This window comes from Nannospalax galili, unplaced genomic scaffold, assembly GCF_000622305.1.
Source record: "Nannospalax galili isolate Female #2095 unplaced genomic scaffold, S.galili_v1.0 scaffold443, whole genome shotgun sequence".
Classification (NCBI taxonomy): Eukaryota; Metazoa; Chordata; class Mammalia; order Rodentia; family Spalacidae; genus Nannospalax; species Nannospalax galili.
Window position 1 is genome coordinate 2,628,344 of NW_008352479.1, and position 21,013 is coordinate 2,649,356.

The window sequence follows — 21,013 nt, forward strand, 5'->3', positions numbered from 1 at the left end:
TGAACCATCCCAAAATCCCTGCCTACCCCGCCTCTTCTCTCTGTCCGTGATGTCTCTCAGCTTCTACTGTATCTTTTCTTCCTTTCCCCATTGAATATCGACATTCCTGTCTTCACAGCCTCCCTTTGAGAATCAATAATGATGCCACAAAAATGGTAAATAACAGGGATGGCCATAGGGCTCATCATATAATAACAGGCAGAGACCCCCCTGGCCCAGGTTGAGTAACTAGCTTGGTTTATTTTGCATTTTACATTCCTAGATGCAGTGGACTTGTGTCCTTTTCCATCTGGATCTGTCAAGCTATGAGGTAACGTAGCTGTGAGCAAAGCAGCAAAAAAAAGCATCCTCAGTCCCAAGACACAGCTGGAGAATGTGGATGGGTCGCCCAGGTGGCTACAGTTTGCAGCCGTCCAGCCACCGACCCAGAGTGTCAGACAGCTGGCAGTTTCTGGACCAGGTGGGCCTGCAGAGGGAAGACCAGAGAGAATGATCAGGAGGGGGCATCTTACAGAGCTTGGGGTAGCACCTTTCCTGAGCTTCTGAGTCTTCCCCCTGCTGTTGACACATTTTTGTAGACTTTCCTGCTTCTTGGTACTCACACCAATGTGAATGCAGGTGCATCCCTCCATGATGTGCCTGCCCCAGAGCTAAGAACTGTGAGATTCTCCCCAGCTCTGCAAAGTATTGATCACTTGGGAGTTCTGTAACTTGCCCAGGGCTCCTTCCACCTGTCCATGCACCTGCTTCATCCTGCAGCATCTAAAATTTCTTCTGACTCTTCAGCCCTTCTTAGGCAGCTGGACTGAGTTGTAGAAATGACTTTTAAAATATGGACAGAATCTGGACTAATGATTTTTACTTTGCACCAAAAAGCTGCTGTTTATAATGTAAACAAGCTCACAGAACCATGTGCTCTTGTGACCTGGGCATATGACCCTAATCCCTCAGGACCCTACTTTGCCCTTCACCCCAAGATAGTGAAGGAATGTCCTGTTCCTCAGCCTGGCAGATTCCATCCTAGGTCCTCAGGATGGGGCATGGGGAGTGGCAGCTCATAGTAAGAGTCCTGATTACTTTCTATTGCTGTGCTAAAACATTCTGACCAAGGGGCTGAAGAGATGGCTCAGTAGTTAAAAACACTGGTTGTTCTTGAAGAAGACCGGGGTTTGAATTCCAGCACCCACGTGGCAGCTAACAACTGTCCGTAACTCCAGTCCCAGGGGATCCAACAGCCTCTTCTGACCTCCATGGGCATTGCACTACACGGGTGCACTTACCTACATGCAGGCAATACATGCATACACATATAAATAAAAATTAAAAAAAAAACAACACTCTGACCAAAAACAACTTGGGGAGGAAAGTGTTTATTTGGCTTCTAAGTTCCAAGGCAAGCCAAGGCAGGAACTCAAGAGCAACATAGAGACAGGGCTAAAGCACAGACCGTGGAGGAATGCTATTTACTGGCTTGCTTCTCTGGGCTGTGCTCAGCCTGCTTTCTTCTCATACAACTCCGGACTAGCCCAGAGGTGGCACCACCACAGTAGGCTGGGCCCTCCCACACCATGCAATAGTCAGGAAGCCGGCCCACAGACTAATCAGATAGAGGAAATTCCCCAATTCAGAGTCCCTCTTCCGGGGTGTTTCAAGGTGACAACTGAAACTATCCAGCTTGATGGGCAATTGTCCCCTACCCCTCAGAGCTACAGAGCAGGACAGAATGTACACACATCCACATTTCTAGGAATACCACAGCTCTTCATAGTCCGGGGACAGATAGGAGGGAAGGAGCTCCCCAGGACGGTGGAATTCTTGTCTTCTCTCTTTTCCTACCATCCTGCCCAGCAGAGTGGCTCAGTCTGAGCTACAGAAGATGCCTGATTGCCTGTCAGCTTACTGAGAACCTGCCTTACAGGAGGCTGAGTAACAAGGCTGCCTTGATCAGCCTGGCCCAGCACATCGTTCCATAGTGCCATACAACAAAAACAACTTGAGCTCATTAGTGTTCACCCCAGAGGGCCAGCCATGCTCACCAACTAAGCAGAGTCCAGACTGTATAGGAAAGGCATTTCAAGCCCTCAGAAGTCGGCTAGCATTAATGAGATTTCCACCATTCAAAGTGACCAGATTAGTGAATTTGTGATAAAGAATAAGGAGCACAGAGTTTAAAATGAAGGTCTGCGGCACCTGCCTCACTTTTTGAACCAATAAATTACAAAGGAGTCCTAATTTTAAGCACTTAAAACAAAAATCATAAACTTCTATTTTTTAATTGAACATATCTAGTACTGAATTTAATTGAATATATCTAGTATTATTTTTTGTCAGCTGTGTTCTGATGTAGAGGAAAACAGGACTCAAGTTTTTTACAAGCCTAGAATATGAAAGACCTTCCATTCATGTTATACGTGTGCATGTGTGTATGTTCAGCTATGTGCAGGAGCACATATGTGTGGGTATGCATGCACATGTGTGTATGTGTATGTGGAAATCAAAGAATAACTTCAGGTGTTCCTCAGGTGCTGTCCAATTTGTTTTGGAGACAGGGTCTCTCATTGGTCTGGAGCTCACCAATTAGGCTAGGCTGGCTGGCCAGTGAGCCCTGGGATCCACCTGTCTCCTCCCCCATTCTGGGATTATAATCACATGCCACCATGCACAATTTTATTTACATGGGCTCTGAGCATCAAACACAATCTTTGTGCTTTCAAGGCAGATACTTTGCCAAGTGAGCATCTCCCTGACTCTTAAAGACCTTTCTGAGCAAGAGATTTCATATGGGCCAGAGGCCACAAAAAGGGGGGTGGGAGATTTTATTTTGTGAAACAATACATCTCATCTAAGATGAAAAATAAATGCAGTCAAAACACAAATGAAAACCGCAAAAAGTAACTCAAACAAATATGACAAAGATCTAATAATCCTAGTTTATGAAAGATGCATTACAATCAACAAGAAAAGAAAACACTGCCAGTCTGTGAAGGATAGCCTGGATTGTCAACTTGACTGAATTTAGAATCATTTAGGAGACACACCTAAAAGTGCCTGTGAGGGTGCTTTGAGAGAAGTTTAATTAAGGGCAGTAAGACCTGCCTAGAATACGGGGAGCACCATCCCAAAGGCTGGTGTCCAGAACAAGGTGGAGAAAGGAACAAGTCAGCTGAGCACCTGCATCTGCCTGCCTTCTCAGTCTCCTAATCTGCAGATATGAGTAAGCAGCCTGACCCTCCAACTGCTCTACCCCCCCCACTATGATGGACTGCTCTCTAAACAAAAGCCAGGGGGGACTGGAGAGATGGCATAGAGGTTAAGAGCACTGGATGCTCTTACAGAGGACCCAGGTTCAGTTTCCAGCACCCACTTGGCAGCTAACAACCATTTGTAACTCCAGTTCCAGGGAATCTGTTGCCCTCTTCTGGCCTTCAAGGACAACAGACATACATGTGGTGTACTTACATACATGCAGATAAAACTCTCACACATATAAAATAAAAAATTTTTAAAATTTAAAAATTTAAAAACCATGAGCCAGAATAAGTTTTTCTTCCCTTAAGTTGCTTCTTGCCAGAGATTTGGTCACAAACAGTAAGAAATGTAAAACTATTATACCACTCAATAGAAAAAGTGTTCTAAAATTATGAATAGCAGCTTATAGAAAAATAACCAAACACATATGAAAAGATGCTGACTTTTTTTTTACGTGATTTAAACAAGCCAAACAGAAGAGTCTCATCTTAGACTTTGCCATTTCCCAAAACCATGCAAGAGGATGTAGTTTTCTGAGCTGCTCAGCAAGGGAGGAGCAAGGCCCTGGTAAAGTGTGACAACATGTGAATGACCGACCATTCATCATAGCTCTCCAGCTTTTATTCATTTTTAAAAGTGGGATCTCATATAGCCAGGGCTGACAAACTGACTGTGTTGCTGAGGTTGAGCTTGAACTCATGATTCTGCTCCCTCTACTTCTTCAATATTGGGTTGTAGGCATATACTACTGCAGTTTATCTCCTGCTTTTTAAAAAATTTATTTTTAAAAAATAATTGTATGAGTGTTTTGCCCACATGTGTGTAAGTGCACCATGTGCATGCAAAGCCCACAGAGGTGAGAAGAGGGCACTGGATCCCCTGGAACTGTAGTTGCAGACTGTTGTCAGTTCCATGTGGATGCTGGGAACTGAACAAGATCCCCTGTTAGAGCAGCCAGTGCTTTTAACTGCTGAACCATCTCTCCACCCCGCCCCCTCTAGTTTTTAAACACACGAAATAATCCTAGCAAGTACCCTGCAGGAAATTCCCTGAGACACTTTAAAAACCATGAAAGCTCTACAAAGCCCAATGTTTGTGGCAGAATTCTTTGAAAGAACAGCAACAATGACCAAAATGATACACAAATTTAAAATTAAATGTTATAGCGGATTTGGGGCAGTTAGGTTTTCAGTGAATATTTAGTAGGTATCTGTTGTGTGGGGGCTGTGTAATAGAACCTTCTGAATGGACCATTTCTGTCCTGGAGAGAGGTTAGTTAAGACTCAGGAAGTAAACTATGCACAAGTCTCAGAAATCCCTGAAACTTACAATAGTCACAAGGCCAGTCCTTCCCCAAGTTAGAGAAATGGTAAGCAATTTCTGGGGAGAGGAGACTCTCCAGCCTGTCCAGAGGCCTGCAAGTCACACAGAGCTCCGGGGCTTCAGTTTTCAGGCGTCCGTACTCAAGTTGGGGTGGACTTTTTGATGGTGCAGTTGCCTTTGAGTTGTCCATGCTCCTGTAAGTAACCCCTTGTTCATACTCCTGTAATCAACCCCAATAAACTCACTGGCTTGCCAAATTGAACTTGGATAGAATTGTTACTTTGGTATGTTGTTGGCTCCCTATCTGGGGTGAGAAGACATGTGTTTACGTCTGCCCAGAAAAAAGTCACACAATGGTGCCAGACAGAGCTAAAGCTAGAGAAACAGAAGCAAGCAAAATAAAAATCTCAAAATCTTAGCAGACACAAAAATATTTATATAACAACAAAAGGATCTGACCCTGAGACAGGCTAAGTCAGAAAGTGCTTGCAACACAAGCATGAGCACCTGTGTTCAAGTCCCAGAAACCATGTAAAAAACCAGTGCAGTGGTGCGCACATCCAATTCCAGCACTGGGGAGGCAGAGGCAAAGGCAAGAGGCTCTCTGGGACTCCAGCCAGCCAGTCTGAGTCCTCTTTGGGCTGAATGAGAAACCCAATCTCAAGAAACTAGGGCAGAGAGCAGCTGAGGAAGATACCCAACATCAACCTGACCTGCACACACACACTCACATGTACGTGTGCGTATACACACACACACACAAACATGATGATACAGGAAAACTATTATGAGTTATGATGATGAATCTTCATTGCCAACTTGACAGGACCTAGAATCACCTAAAAAACATACCTCTTAGTGTCTCTAGAGAGGTCTAACTGAGCAGGGATGACCCACCCCGAATGTGGGCAGCGCCATCAAACAGGCTGGGGTCCTGGGCTGATCAAAAGGAGAAAGTGAGCTTAGCTCCAGCATTCATCTCTCTCTCTGCTTCCTGACTGTGAACACCATATAACCGGTTACCTCACACTCCTGCTGCCGTGAAAATCGTGAGCCAAAAAATGTTGTCTCCCTGTTTTAAGCTGTTTTGTTCAGGTAATTGGTCACAGCGAGAAAAGTAACTAGGACAGTTTCTTTCATGCTTAACACCCAATCAGCATCCAGCACAAGCTGATAGGACATGTCACTTACCATGCTCCCAGCCCTTGTTTTCCTTTCACAATTTTCTTGACACATTCAATCGTATCCTTTAGATTTGGATTCAGTAGAGCTGTGGAGGGAATGGGGTGGAAGGATGCTGTGCAATCCCCTGGGCATGTCTTTCTACCATGCACTGCAATTGTTTTCCCCCACAGCCCGCCACTCAAGACAGGTCAAGGGCAGGAGACCCAGATGGGTGAACAGTGGTGCAGAACCTGTGGCTCCCAAGTTTGATCCCTGGTGGCACAGTGGACAGGTTATGAAGTCTAAGCCTTCCAGTAAAACTGCAGGGATCACTGCTTTGTGAGGGGGCTTCCCACAATTGGTCCTGGAACGCAGCTTAGAAGGTGAAGGGATTGGACCATTTCTCACCAGTCATGATAAAAGATGCTACAGAGACACCTCAGGTATCAGGGAAACCTGGCCTGGCCTCTTAGTGCAGCACTGACTTAGGAGCTACCCCATTTGGGTCTGCCTCCAGTTCCACCGTTCACCAGCTGTGTGGCCTTTGGTGTGGCTCTCTCTGGGCCTCAGTTTGCTCATTCATAGAATGAGAGTAAGACAGTACCCACCTCCCAGAGGTTACTGTGAATGTTAGAAGAACTGACATGTGTAGAGGACTTAGGAGGACACCTGGCAGTTGGTAGGTGCTAAAATGGTAGCTTCTTGAAGCTGGCACTCAGTAGGTTTCTAATAAATGCTCATGGAATAAGTAGATCCTGGTCAGCTGCCTCCTCTTGACCAGAGGTTCTTAGGCCTCCTTAGGAAGGGCAGCTCCCTTTGCATTTCCCAGCTACCTTCTCCTCCCTGTGATGACTCCTGATTGTCACGGTGACAGTATGGGGTCCCCTTGGGGAACTGGTGACCAAGCATGGTTACGTAAGATAAGTCCAGACAGAATCCTTTCTTCCCACTCTCGGGTTAGTGCCCTGGGACGCACACTCCCAACATCCCATCACCTTCTGGGCACACTCAAACTTGGTCCTTATATCTCCTCCCTCCCAGACCAGCATGCCACTGTCCTTTCTCACTGTCTCTCTGTCAGGGCAGCACTCTGCCGCCTGGGAACCAGCTTTGGATACAGCTCACTTTCCCTCCCTCCTCTTGCTCCCTCCAAACTCATAAGCTCTGGCACAGAGTGAGGCTCTGCAGCCACTAGCCCCACCATGGATTGCGAGGAGGGGACTCACCAGAGCAGGACACACTGCAGATGGTCTTACCATGGTCACACCATTCGCTGTCTCGGATCTGAAAGAGGCCGTAGCCAGTGTAACCACTTTGTGAATTCTCGTAGACAGCCGAGGGATTGAACTTGCTCTCAAAATAAGCCAGGCACACCCCTAGATGGTGAAGCAGGTGTGTAGAGTGGGGGGGGGGGCGCTGGAGGTGGGCGGGCAAAGGAAGGAGAGCAAGGAAGTGAGGAGGGAGGGACTGAAGGCCCTACTCACAGTTTTCAAGGCTGTAACCCTCAAAATAATCCAGGCCTCCATCGTAGAGTTTCTTAGCCACTACACAGCGCCCCAAGATGGCAGCACCATTCGGAGCCAGCAAGTAGCTGATGAGAGCAAGCACAATGCGCACCTGCATCTTCTCGGGGCTCTGATAGCTCAGGGCTGTAGATGCCAGGTGAATGAACAGAGTTTAAGGCAGCTCCTGTCAAGGTCATGAGGACACTGAACCTCCCAGAGAAAAGAGGACTGGAGGAAGGGAGATTCAGGGTGTTCAAAACAAAACAAAAAAACAAAAACCCCCGGGGCATCACCAGCCTCCCCAACATGAAAGAATCTCGTCCTAATTCTCAGCCCTGTGTCCCTGAAAATCTGAGGTTCCACCTCACCCAGACCTTCTATTCTCTATGGAAATAGCACTCTTACAGTCCAATGCCCCACCCAGAAAACTTGGTGGCTTCTGGGATTCTATCTCTGTCATTTCGTTCTAACAATAGATATAGACACTCAAGTCCTTTCTTCTCTCTAAATAAAAAATAAAAAAGTAAAATTCGTTTCATTAAATACTTTTGGAGGAAGAAACAGAAGCAGGGGAGGAATGTGAGGAAGAGGAAGAAAGGGAAGGGCGAGGAGGAGGAGGAAGAAGAGGACAATTAGGAGGAAGAGGAAAAGCAGGAGGAGCAGGAGGAGGGAGACTCATCATGGGTACATCATTGAGTATGACCATGCCTGCTGTGTTGAATTGGTTCCATCACTGCCATTCAGCCTAGGGTGTGTCCCAACTTGCCATCTACTCTATTACACAGTCTTGTATGCAGGTTTTCTGTTAACCAACCTCTACTGACCTTTTCCCAGGCTGTCTGCATAGCAGACACTCGTAGCAGACAAATCACTGGCCTAGTACTGCCTCTACTTCCTAGACTATGATGGTGGGGGAAGTCCCTCAGAGAACTGGCTCTTGACCTCACCCTTCTCAACTTTTGCTGTGCCACCTACACCTGTCACCTGTACCACAAGTAAGCCACAGCCTGACATTTTGGTCTCCGCTTGCCTAGGCCCATGCTGATATTTTCTACCACAACTGAGAAATGTCTTTGAAATATGTACAAAATGTTACTTCAAGTACACTGCTGGTTCCCATTCCTTGCCATAGCAAGACCACACCCCACACTCGGTTTCCCAACTCCTCTATAACCTGGCTTTACCCTACCCAGCCTCCATGAAGAAGAATCAGGTCAGTCACTAGGAATGCTCAGTGTACCATGTCCTGGCCTCTCCCCAGCTACAAATGCCGCTTTCCCTATGCCATGTACCTAGTGTCTTATCTTGGTGCCCTCATACCCAGACCTTCTCCATCCACAGAGTCCCACCATTTCTGGCTCACCCAAATGGTGCTCGGCCTTCTGGCCTCCATCCCTAATGCAACTCCTTGAATGCTGACGGATCCTGTGTGAGAGCCCTCTTCCCCTGCCCAGCCCTTGTTACCTGCAGAGTGTCTTCCCTGACCCCAATAAAGTGAATCCTGTTTTAGTCTCTGTCCCATCCCTCCGAATGGAAGATTCAATTAGAAAGCAGGACCCAATTCTTCATGGTGCACCCCACACTGTCAAAGTAGACCAGTGGACAGTCACCCACATGCTGCTGAGTGTCACCATTCCTTCATGTATACATCTTCTCCAGGTGATGTTCACCTCCACCAGGGGCTCTCAGCCATGGCTTGGGTTAGAAAATTCTCTGTTTGGGGGATTATTCTATGCATTGGAATTTTTCTGGCACATATCTGGTGGTGTGGTTTTGGGGGTGAAATGGTCCTATGGGCTCATGGATTTGAACCCTTGGTCCCCAGCTGGTGATTCCATTTTTGAAAGTTGTAGAACCTTTAGGAGGTGATGCCTCATAGAAGAAAGTGGAAGAAGGCGAGGAGGAGGGGAAGGAGGATGAAAAAGAGAAAGAGGAGGAAGAGGAGAAAGAAGAAAAGGAGAGGTTTCATAGCCCAGCCCCACTTCCTGTTGGCTGTTTCCTAGTAGATACAATGTGACCAGCCACCTCACAGTCCTGACCCCATGCTGGACTGTATCTCACACTGGGAGCCACAACAAAGCCTTCCTTCTTTAAGTTGCCTCTTGTCAAGATTTGGTCTCAACAGCCAATCTGCTTGGCCTCTAGGCATCTGTAGCTCCCCTCACCCCTCAGTTGTAACAGAATTGCTCCCTGTTGAAAACTTATGACCTAGATGAAAGTTTTAACAGAGGCACAGGTTGCAAACAAGTGTCTTCATGAACTGGAGGAATTGTACTTGTAGCCATCTGTTTAAACCCAGGAGCCCTGTGGCTAGGTGCACACTGACCACTATCCCAAACAGAACCATGTCAGAATGCCTACTGATTACCAGCTCAGCCTTGGAACTCAGTCTGGATCCAATTCCTTGCTTTGCCCCTCAAGAGTTGAGATGTCAGTGACCCTAGAAGTAACCTTATAGCTAAGTTATCCTGCCTCCCTGTTCTTCGGTCTCCTCAGCTGTCACAGAGAAGAAAATACTCCTGGGGTAATCCAGATAAGCAAATGAGTTAATACAGCAAGCACTGCATGCTCTGGGGAAAGTCTTGTTCTGAGCCCTGGCTGTACCCTGCATCCTCATAATAACTGAATTTCTAAGCACGTGGAGAAATCCTGTGTTGACACTTCCCAGCCAAGCAAACAGTATTTCAGGCAACATCTGATTTCCGAGGCTGTGCCCCATCTGAGCTTGTAAGAGACAAGTTGAGTCCTCTCCCTTCCCCTTCCTCCAGCAGTCAACTCAACAGTAGCATACCACTGTTCTAAACACTCCTCTTCTCTGGCCCTGTCTGCCATTGTCCTGGCCCAGCAGATCACCACTAACTCTACTCCTCCACTGCTGCTCCTTTGTTCCCAAGCCCATTCTCCAAACAGCGACTCACAAGGCCTTTATAAAAATATGCATCACCTCCAGTGGATCCCCTTGCACTCTCAATAGGATGCCAATTCCTGTGGCTGGACATAGGTACCTTCCTGACCTGGCCCCTGAGCACCTCTGTGATCTGACTTCAGAACCTTTACCTTCATTCCAAAGCACCTTGCACACTTTTCTCTGACCACGCCTCTCATTCCCACCACAGCCCCTTTGCACCAGCTGTTCTTTCCACCTAGAGCAGTCCTCCTCCAACAGTCACTGGTCCATCATGGAAGGTGGCTTTGGTTCTCTCTGTAATATGCCTTAACATCAATCACTGGGTCTGTCTGTTCTCTTGCTTACAGTCTCACACATGGACTGTAGAAACCTTGTCTGCTGGTTTTTGTCTTATCCTGGAGGCTTAGAGCCTAGTATACACCTGGTTCTTAATGAGTTTTTGTTGAAAGAATGAGCAAACCTACCCTTCTGCAATACATCTCCAGATGAGCAAAGGACTTGGCTGGCAAGTGCCCTCCTGCCTGCCCCTGCCCCACCATAGGCCTACATACCAGCAGGGTGCCCAAGGGCTCCAAGGGCCTTCTGGGAGGTCAGGAAAGAGCAACCACACAGCAGCCTGACAGGTGCTCTGCCCACACTGGGTCCCCTGGGGTTTCTCAGATGCCACTTCCTTAGAAACTCATTTGCCATCACCCAAGTGTCTCTGCACCATTGATCCTTCTCCGTGAGCGACTCTTCTAGAATCTTCTCTATGACATCAGTTGCTATGAACCAGAATGTTCTGATAGTGGGAGGAATCTGTCATCATCAAATCTGTGTTAGCTTTACAATGCTGCTATGCCATGTTAGAGTATGAAGCAATAATAAGATCTTAAAAATAAGATCCTAAAGCTCTGGACATCAGAGGTCTGACATAGATCTGGGAAGACTAAGAAAGACGTATTGTCAGGACCAGGCTCTTTTCTGGAGGGGTCAGTAGGGTAAAGTCCATTCCCTTGTTCATCCGGGGTGTGGCAGAATACAGTGTTTGTGATCAGAGAGCTGAGGTCCCCATTTTCCTCGCTGGCTGTCAGCTGAGGGCCAGCCCAGCTTCTGGGGGTTGGCTGCACTTCTTGGCTCTGTTTCCCTTCCTCGTTCTCAAAGCCAGCAAGGGTGAGTCCAAATGCTCTCCTATTGTGACTATCTCCTGCTTCTGTCTCCATACCCGGGCCTCATTCCTTCTGCCTTCTTTTCCTCCGGACTGACCTTCCCAGACTTTGGGGCAATCTCTTCATCTCAGAGTCCTTGGCTTTAATCATAGCTGAAAGTCCCTTTTGCCAGTAACACATTCAAGTGTCCCAAGAGTTCTATTGGGGACACCTTTAGCAGCTGTGCTCTGCCAACCACAGCTTTCCACTGAACTCCCGTCAGTGGGCCAGCAAGAGAAGCTTTGAGTTAGGTCTCCTACTCACAAGGCCCGGGATCAAGGATGGCCCCTCCTTGTGCCTGGGCACCTTCACCTGAGACATTAAAATATCAAACTGGATTGTTGTTGGGGTCCTTCTAAAAGGTAAGGTGAATGGGGATAATTGAGGCTTTCTGGAACATGGCAGTGCTTCTGTTCAGCCCAGTCAAGACCGGAAAGCACTTGATTGATTTAAAATGAGAAAGTGGAAGATCACAAATGAAGACTGCTTCCTGGACCCATGAATCCATCTTTGCTCAGCAGCTGCCAGCACTGTTCTCTCCTTAAGAGTTACCACCGCAGCACTGTGTAAGCTTGTGTGTGTGTGAACTGTACTGTGCTAAGTTCCACTTTGAGTTTCATAGTTTTAAAGTGGAGCAAAAAGAGGTCAACCACTGTTTCCTAAAGTGCCCTTCTAGGTTTCCAAGATATTGAAAACTTATTCTATTGAAAACTTACTCCTTTAGCAAAATACTTTTTGATAACTTGTGTTATCAAAGTACTCAACTTAACTTTGATTTTACCTTAAGCTGGAGTGACCAACTTGTATGTGGCTGGGGTGACTGGTCACCTACCTAAGCTTTACACTCAGCTACCCTGACAGAATGGCACTGAGGAACGTCAGACTGCCTTTAACCCCACAGCTTGCATTGGCCAAGCCTCACAGTGATCCTCACACCAGAGAACATTGTGCAACCTTGTGAATTGCTTAATAGCTTTTGAGGATAATCTTGAGTTATCATACCTCAAAAAAACCAAAACCCTCTAGTCAAGTGATCAAGTGACCACATCTCTCAAGAGCTCTCAGAGGTGCTCAGGTTGGCCTGGCTTCCAAAACCTCTGCCTCCTCTGTGTTCCATTGCTATTTATGCAGACTTTGTTTTGTTTTGCTTTGAGACATGGTCTCCCTATAGCCACAGCTGGCCTGGAATGTGCTATGTACACCAGGCTGGCCCTGATCTCACAGAGATCTGCCTGCCTCTGCCTCCCGAGTGCCGGGACTAAAAGCATGTGCCACCACACCCGGCTCTTGTGCATACTTTTTCCTGTGGACAAGCCAGTGCACCTGCTGGGGCGAGGACAGGGGATGACTGGGGCGTACCAGGAAGCAGGATGCAGGCTGCTGTTATCATTACTAGTTGAGAACAGGGATTGGCGACAAAGCTCATGACCCAGGCAATTGTTATTAGAAACATTTTTGTTGGACTCCAGCCTCCTGATTATTTGCATATTGCCTAATTGCTGCTTTGGGTTGTAATGGCAATGTTGAAACAGGGTTAGAAAGGTCTTCAATACCTGAAGTGTTTATAATTCTACCCTTTACCAAAATAACTTCCTGATCCCTGGAGCATGGATGCATTTGATTCGACCAATGTCACCAATGCCATTAACTGGATGTGTAGCTTAAGGAAGGCTATTCCTCCTCTCTTAAATGGGTTGTTGTGAAATCCAGCCTCTCATGGTGCTGAGCTTCCCCAATCACACCTTGCCCATCCCTTTACCTTGGGACCATATGAAGCTCCTCCCATTGCTGCAGGGCTAGGCTTTTTTTATAGTAGGGGTCCAGGCCCCCGCAGACTCTCTAAGAGCACCTGAATCCAGTCTCAATCTAGCAAACTTCCCAAATTGTGCTGTGCCTGCTGGCTAGTAGAGGTCCAGAGTAGGAGGAAGCCTGAGAGTATTTGATGGTGCCTGACTTGGGCATCTGTGGGAGCTCCTGAGTAGCTGGACTAGAGTCATTTGGTCCCTACAATAGAAACTCAAAAGAAAGAACCTGAAGCCTAGAACAACCAGCTTTTCATACCCAATAAGAAAATAATCAAGAAACATCAATAATGCAAACAGAATCAGACTTCACTTCTACTAAGGAAAGCTTGATTTCATAACAGAATCACAAACAACAAAAGAAATACACATGCCAAAATCACAACAAGAAATTAATAATATGAAAAACCTAAATAATATGTTCTCGCTGAATACCATCAGTCCTACAGAAGAGTTCTACAATGAGAACCCTCTAGAGGTAACCCAAGACTCAAAGAACAATCATGAACATGATCAAAGAATTCAACGAATTTAAAGAACATGCAAACACAAATCAAAGAGCTAAAAGAAGACAGGGATAAACTTCTGACTGAATTCACAAAAGGGATAGATGTACTGAAGAAAACTCAGGCTGAAATGAAGAAGGAAGTGAGGAACTCAATAAATTAGTTTGAAATGGCAGGAGAAAATCTCACCAGTAGAAGGAATGGAATGGAAAACAGAATATCAAGACTGGACTATAAAGATGAAGAATTGGACCACTCAAGCAAAGATTATGAAAATTTAAAAAAAATAAGAATGGAATATGCAGGAAATTAGGGACACCACGAAAAGACCAAATTTATGCACCATAAGCATGGAGAAAGGAGAAGAGCCTCAGGTTAATGGTACTGACCAGATCTTCAAAAGGATTGTAGAAGAAATGCTCCCCAAATTAAGGAATGACATCCCCACACTAATACAAGAAGCAATAGAACACTAAACAGACAGGACCAGAAAAAAAACTCCCCACAACATATCACAGTAAAATCACTAAATGTACAGAACAAATAGAGAATACTGAAAGCTGCAAAAGAAAAACAAGTCACATAAAATGGAAACCCCATCAGAATTACAGCTGACTTATCAGTGCCAACTATGAAAGCCAGAAGAGTCTGGACCAAAGTGTTCCCAGTTTTGAATGACCATAGATGCCAACCCAGAATTCTGTACCTAGAAAAAAATGTCCATTCTAGTTGAAGGGGAAAGAGAAATATTCCAGGACATGAATAGGCTGAAAGAATTAATGTCCACAAAACGAGCTCTTCAGAGAGTCCTTGAAGCAACACAAAGAGCTGACGAAAGGCAAGACTATACCCAAGGGGCATCAGAAAAAAAATAAATGAAGGTGTGATTGTGCAACCAAAGTTAGACCAAGAATACAAATACAAATTAAAATGATGGCAACAAATACACATCCCTTGATAATAACTTTAAATATCAATGGTCTGAACTTCCCAGTCAAAAGACACAGGGAAGTTGAGTGGATTAAGAAACAAAATATATCTTTTTGTTGTCTGCAAAAAACCCAACTCACCTTCAAGGATGGGTACTACCTTAAGGTGAAGGGATGGAAAAAATATTCCAAGCAAATGGCACTAAAAAACAAGCAGGGGCTGCAATTCTAGTATCTGACAAAATAAACTTCAAACTAAAACTAATCAAAACAGATAGTCACTTCATTCTGATTAAAGGAACAATTGACCAAGAAGATATTATAAAATCATGGACATATATGCACCAAATTCTGGTGCACCCAACTTCATAAAAAGAGTACTACAGGACTGTAAGACACAGATTAACCTCAACTCAGTAATAGTAGGGGACTTCAATACCCCATTGCCTCCATTAGATAGGTCAACAGGACAAACAATAGAGAGACATCTGAATTAAATGATACCATACATCAAATGAACCTAACAGTCATCTACCTAATATTCCACCCAAGCATCGAAGAAGACCCAGCACCCCATGGAACTTTTCCCCAAATTAACCCCATACTTGGGCACAAAACAAACCTCAACATACACAAGAAAAAATATTTCCATGCATTTTTATTAGCCCACAATACAATAAAGCTTGAAATCACCAAAAGAAGCCCTAGTAACTATACAAACTCATGGAGATTAAACAACACACTTCTGAATGATGAATGGGTCAAAGAAATAAAAGAAGAAATTAAGAAAGAAATAAAAGTATTCTTGGAATTAAACAAAAAGGATAAAACAATACAACAAAACCTCTGGGACACTTTAAAAGCAGTCCTAAGAGGGAAGTTTATCGCTCTAAGTGCCTACATTTTAAAAATCAGAAAAAGCATAAATAAATGGTTTAACATTGCAGTTTAAGACTCTGTACAGGCAAGGGCAATGAAACCCAAACCCAGCAGACAAGAAGAAATAACAAAAATCTCAGAGCAGAAATTAATGAAATAGAAACAAAGAAAACAACACAAAGAAGCAATGAATCCAAGAGCTGGTTCTTTGAAAAGATAAACAAGATAGACAGACTCTTAGCCCAGTTAACCACAAGAAAGAAAAATCAACTCCAAATTAACAAAATGAGAGATGAAAGGGGAAACATCACAACAGACACCAGAAAGATCCAGAACATTATAAGGGAATACTTTAAAAACCTACATGCTACTAAATTTGAAAACCTAAAAGAAGTGGGTGAATATCTAAGATCATGGGAACCACCAAAGCTAAACCAAGAAGAGATCAACAACTTAAACAGACCCATAATATATAAGGAAATTGAAACAGTAATACAAAACCTCTCAACCAAAAAAAAAAGCCCAGGCCCAGATGAATTTATAGCAGAATTCTCCCAGACAATTAGAGTTCTATAACCAACACTTCTTAAATTATTATTTAGTATTTATTTATATATTATCAAAAAGATAGAAACAGAGAACTCCCAAATTCCTTCTATGAAGCCAATATCACTCTAATAACAAAACCAGGTAAAAGATACAACCAAAGAAAACTATAGACCCACATCCTTAAAGAACATAGGTGCAAAAATTCTCAATAAAATATCTAGTAAGTCACCAATCTATTGAGTCAAAGGGTCAGAAGTTGGAAACCATGTCTGACTTTAGACTCTAACTTCATTACTACTGTGTCTTAATGAAATGTAAGGATATCATCCAATCTACATGATTCCACCTCAACAACACATTATCAAATAGCTAAGAATCTGAAACATTAAATTAAGATGGAATAATCTAAGTCTATAAGGCTCCACTAAGGCTAGAGATGGAGCTCAGTTGGTAAAGTGCTTACCCAGAATGCACAAAGCTCTGGGTTTGACTCCCAGCAGCACTGCGTAAGCCAGGCATGGTGATACACACCAATAATCCTAGCACTCGGAGGTAGAGGCAAGATGATCGGAACTTTAAGACCATCTTCAACTACCTATCAAGTTCAAGGTCAGCCTGGAGTACATGAGACCCTGCCTCAGAAAAAAGAAAAAAAAAAGACTTCACTAAATAAATCTACAAAATATCATACATGGCTTATACTTGTAAACCGCATACAGACACACATCAAAAAGATCATCCACCATGATCAAGTCGGCTTTATCCCAGAGAAGCAGGGATGGTTCACTATATGTCAGTCAATAAATGTCATAAATCATTATAAATGGACTCAAAGACAAAAATTACATGATCATTTCAATAGATACAGAAGAGGCCCTTGACAAAATTCAACATGCATTTACATTAAAAGTCCTAGAGGGGAATTGGATTGGAGGGAACATACCTCAACATAATTAAAGCTATATACAGCAAACCCATAGCCAACACCATTCTAAATGGAGAAAAACTGGGAGCATTCCCATTAAAATTAGGAGCCAGACAGAGATGTTCACTCTCTCCACTCCTTTTTAATATAGTGCTGAAACTCTTGCTAGAGTAATAAGACAAGAGAAGGAAATTAGAGGAGTACTAATTGGAAAAGAAGAGGTAAAAGTATTTCTTTTTACAGATATATTATATCTAAGAGATTCCAAAAAATTCACCAGAAAACTCCTAGAAATAATTAATACCTTCAGTAAAGGGCAGGTTACAAAATTAATCTATAAAAATCAGTAGCCATTCTATATACCAACAACAAGCAATTGGAGAAAGGGTACAGGGAAATGCTCCCATTCACAATAACTTTATATATATCTTGGAATAAGATAAATCTGACCAAAGAAAGAGATTGAAGAAGACACAAAGAGGTGGACATTAAAGAGATTAAGAAAGATATCAGAAGATGGAAGGCCCTCTTATGCTCATGGATTGGAAGAATATGTATTGCAAAAATGACCATCCTACAAATGTAATATATAGATTCAATGAAATCCCAACCAAAATTCCCATGACATTTGTCACAGAATTAGAAAAAAGGATCCTAAAATTCATATGGAAGAACAGAAGACCCTGGATATCCAAAGCAACCCTGAGCACAAAAAGTAATGCTGGGGAGATTACTATAACAGATCTCAAAGTATACTGCAGAGCTATAGTTATAAAAACAGCATGGTACTAGCACAAAAATAGACACATAGATCAATGGAACATCATCAAAGACCCAAACCTGAGTACATGCAATTTCAGCCACCTGATATTTGACAAAGGTGCCAAGAACACACCTAGAGGAAAAACAGCATCTTCAACAAATGGTGCTGGCAAAACTGGATCACCACTTGTAGAAGAATGAAACTGAACCCTTATCTTACACTTTGCACAAAAGTCAACTCCAAATGAATCAAAGACCTCAATATGAAACCTGAAAGTCTGAAACTGTTAGAAGAAAACAATGGTAATAACCTACAAGATATAGGTATAGCAAAGTACTTTCTAAATCAAACATCAGTTGCTCAGAAATTAAGGTCAACAATCAACAAGTGGGGGACCTCATTAAACAAAAAAGCTCTGTGCAGCAAAAGAAACAACCAAGGAAGTGAAGAGAAAACACACAGAGTGAGAGAAAAATCTTCACCAGTGACACATCTGACACATCCAGAATATATAAAGAACCCAAAAAAACAAAGACTCAAAGAAACAAATGACCCATTTAAAAGATGGGCTAAGAATCTGAACCGAGGGTTCTCAAAAGGAGAAACAAAATGGCTAAGAAACATCTTAAAAAGTGTTCAACATCGTTAGTAATGAGGGAAATACAAATTAAAACTACTTTAAGATTTCATATTACCCCAATCAGACTGACTAAGATCAAGAGAACAAATGATTCCAAATGCTGGAGAGGATGTGGGGAAGGAGGAACAAACTTGTGCAATCCCTAAGAAAAGCAGTGTGGAGTACTCTTAAAAAATAAAAATTCAGTAGGGTCTTATCTACTAGTTCTAGAAGATAAGTAAGAGGTTTGGCAATAGGCTGTGTTATTTTGGGAGTCTCCTGGACCACCCTCAACAACCACTCAAAGGGAGGTCTCTTCTGCCTGGCACTGTGTTTCTTGCCAAGCAGCTCCCAGGAATACATATGCATTAATGTTCAGGCACTGAATGCACATTTCTCATGGGGTTTTTAGGGTACCACATTTCCCTCTGGGCTTCCTAACCTCCCAAGATCCATTCAACTCTACTCCCATCTGACCTCCCTTTTCCTCCCCCAGTCCCAGCACCCCCATTATCCCCACCCTCCCCCCAATAACACCCACCTCCCACCATTTCCCCTCTCCTGGCTTCCTCCCCGCCCCATGGCCACTTGCATGTCCCTTCCTCTTCTCCTCTCTGCCAAACACTTCCACTTTCCCCACCTCCCCCCGGTAACATCTGTTCCTGACTTTCCCCCTTTCAGGTTCTTTCTTTTCCTTTATTTCTGTGTATCCTTTCCATTTTCCTGACTCCTAGCCTTGCATCAGAATTTATACACTCATATATAAGGGATTGGTGCTACAATCCACAAATGAGGAAGAACATACATCACTTGTTTTTCCACATTTGTGTTATTTCACTTAGTATAGCACTCTCTAGTTCCATTCATTTATCTGCAAATTTCATAATTTCATCTTTTCTTACTGCTGAGTAGAACTCCATTGTATAAATGTACCACATTTTCATTATCCACTCATCAGTTGAGGGACGTTTAGGTTATTTCCATCTCTTAGCTATTGTGAAAAGAGCAGCAACAAACATGGATATACAGGTATCTCTACAGTATGATGAGGACTTTGGGTATATGCCAAGGAATGGTATAACTGAATTATATGGTAGGTTCGTTTTTAGTTTTTTGAGAGTTCTCCACACTGCTTTCCATAGTAGTTGCACAAGTTTGCATTCCCAACATCAGTGAATGAGTGTTCCTCTTTCTCCACATCCTCTCCAGCATTTGGAGTCTTGTTCTCTTAATCTTGGGCAGTCTGACTGGGGCAAGATAGAATCTTAAAGTGGTTTTTATCTGTATTTCTTTAATTACTAAGGATGTTGAGCACTTTTTAAGGTGCTTCTTAGCCATTTTTTCCTTCTGAGAACTCTCTATCCAGGTCTATCACCCATCTTTCTATTGGGTTGCTTATTTTATTTCTTTGTTGTTGTTATTGTTGTTGTTTTGTGTGTGTTCTTTGTATATTCTGGATATTAACCCTCTATCAGATGTGTAGCTGGTAAAGATTTTCTCCCACTCAGTGGGTTTCCTATTCCCTTCCTTGGTGGTTTCTTTTGCTGTACAGAAGCTTTGCAATTAAATGAGGTCCCACTTACTGATGTTGACCTTAGTGCCTGAGCAGCTGGTATCCAATTTAGAAAGTCCTTTCCTATGCCTATATCTGGGAGGGTACTGCATCTGTTTCCTTCTAGCAGTTTCCAAGTTTTAGGTTTTATATTGAGGTCTTTGATCCATCTGGAGTTGAGATGGATCCAGTTTTGCCAGAACCATTTGTTGAAGATGCTGTCCTTCCTCCATTGTGTGTTCTTGGCACCTTTATTGAGTATCAGGAGGCTGAAATTGCATGCACTCATGTTTGGGTCTTCTATTGTGTTTCATCAATCTATGTGTCTTTTTTTGTACCCATACCATGCAGTTTTTATGACTATAGCTCTGTAATATAATCTGAGATCTGGTATGGTGATTCCCCCAGCATTGTTCTTTTTGCCCAAGATTGCTTTCACTATCCAGGGTCTTTTGTGATTCCATACAAATTTTAGGATGATTTTTTTCAAGGTCTGTGAAGAATGTCATGGGTATTTTGATAGACCCTGCTGCCGAAGACAGGTTATAATTCAGATACAGGACTTGAAGCAATGGAGCAGGAACTGACCTGGAAGCCCTCTAACTTGTTTGGCTATCATAATCCTAGAAGATGACATGCAAACTGTCAAGGGAGCAAAACAATCAATGGTCCAACCCAGCCCTAAAACCTGATAACCATAATGACTGGCATAGCAAACTACCTCTACTGGTGTAATAATGGCACTGTTATCTAGGGGATGATCAACAGCTATCTAATTGGACTTAAAGCCGCTCAGTGGGCATGAACTCATGGGTGGCACTATAAACTCAGCCAAATACAAATGGCAGGAGAAGACATAGATCCTAGAGAAAGCCCTATCTCTTTCATATCGCTAGACAAATGAAATTTTTTACTATATGCTAAATATTGATCCTTATATATACAGACAAGCGTACTGTACACCACTCATCAAAGAAGCTTCTTTTTGCAACAGATGGAGGCTACTGCAGAATTGCACATCTGGTCAGACACAGAGAACATACATCTGAGACGTGTCCAGTACTAGGTGGCACATCTACACACAGTTGAACCTCTACAACTAAGGTTCATGGAACACATTGGAACAAGGGGTAGAGAGAAAACTAATGCACCC

General features: G+C 43.6%; 1 protein-coding gene across 1 annotated transcript; it reads right to left on the minus strand.

Moving 5' to 3' along the window:
• Positions 1-396: 396 nt before the first annotated feature.
• Lyzl4 (lysozyme like 4) lies at positions 397-7,469 on the minus strand. The gene is made up of 4 exons (XM_008849447.2): positions 7,221-7,469; positions 6,963-7,112; positions 5,764-5,842; positions 397-466 (listed from the first exon to the last, which is right to left on the minus strand). The coding sequence occupies exons 1-4, from the start codon at positions 7,357-7,359 to the stop codon at positions 397-399; spliced, it is 438 nt and encodes a 145-aa protein (XP_008847669.1). The 5' UTR covers positions 7,360-7,469.
• Between the last annotated feature and the right edge of the window lie 13,544 nt (positions 7,470-21,013).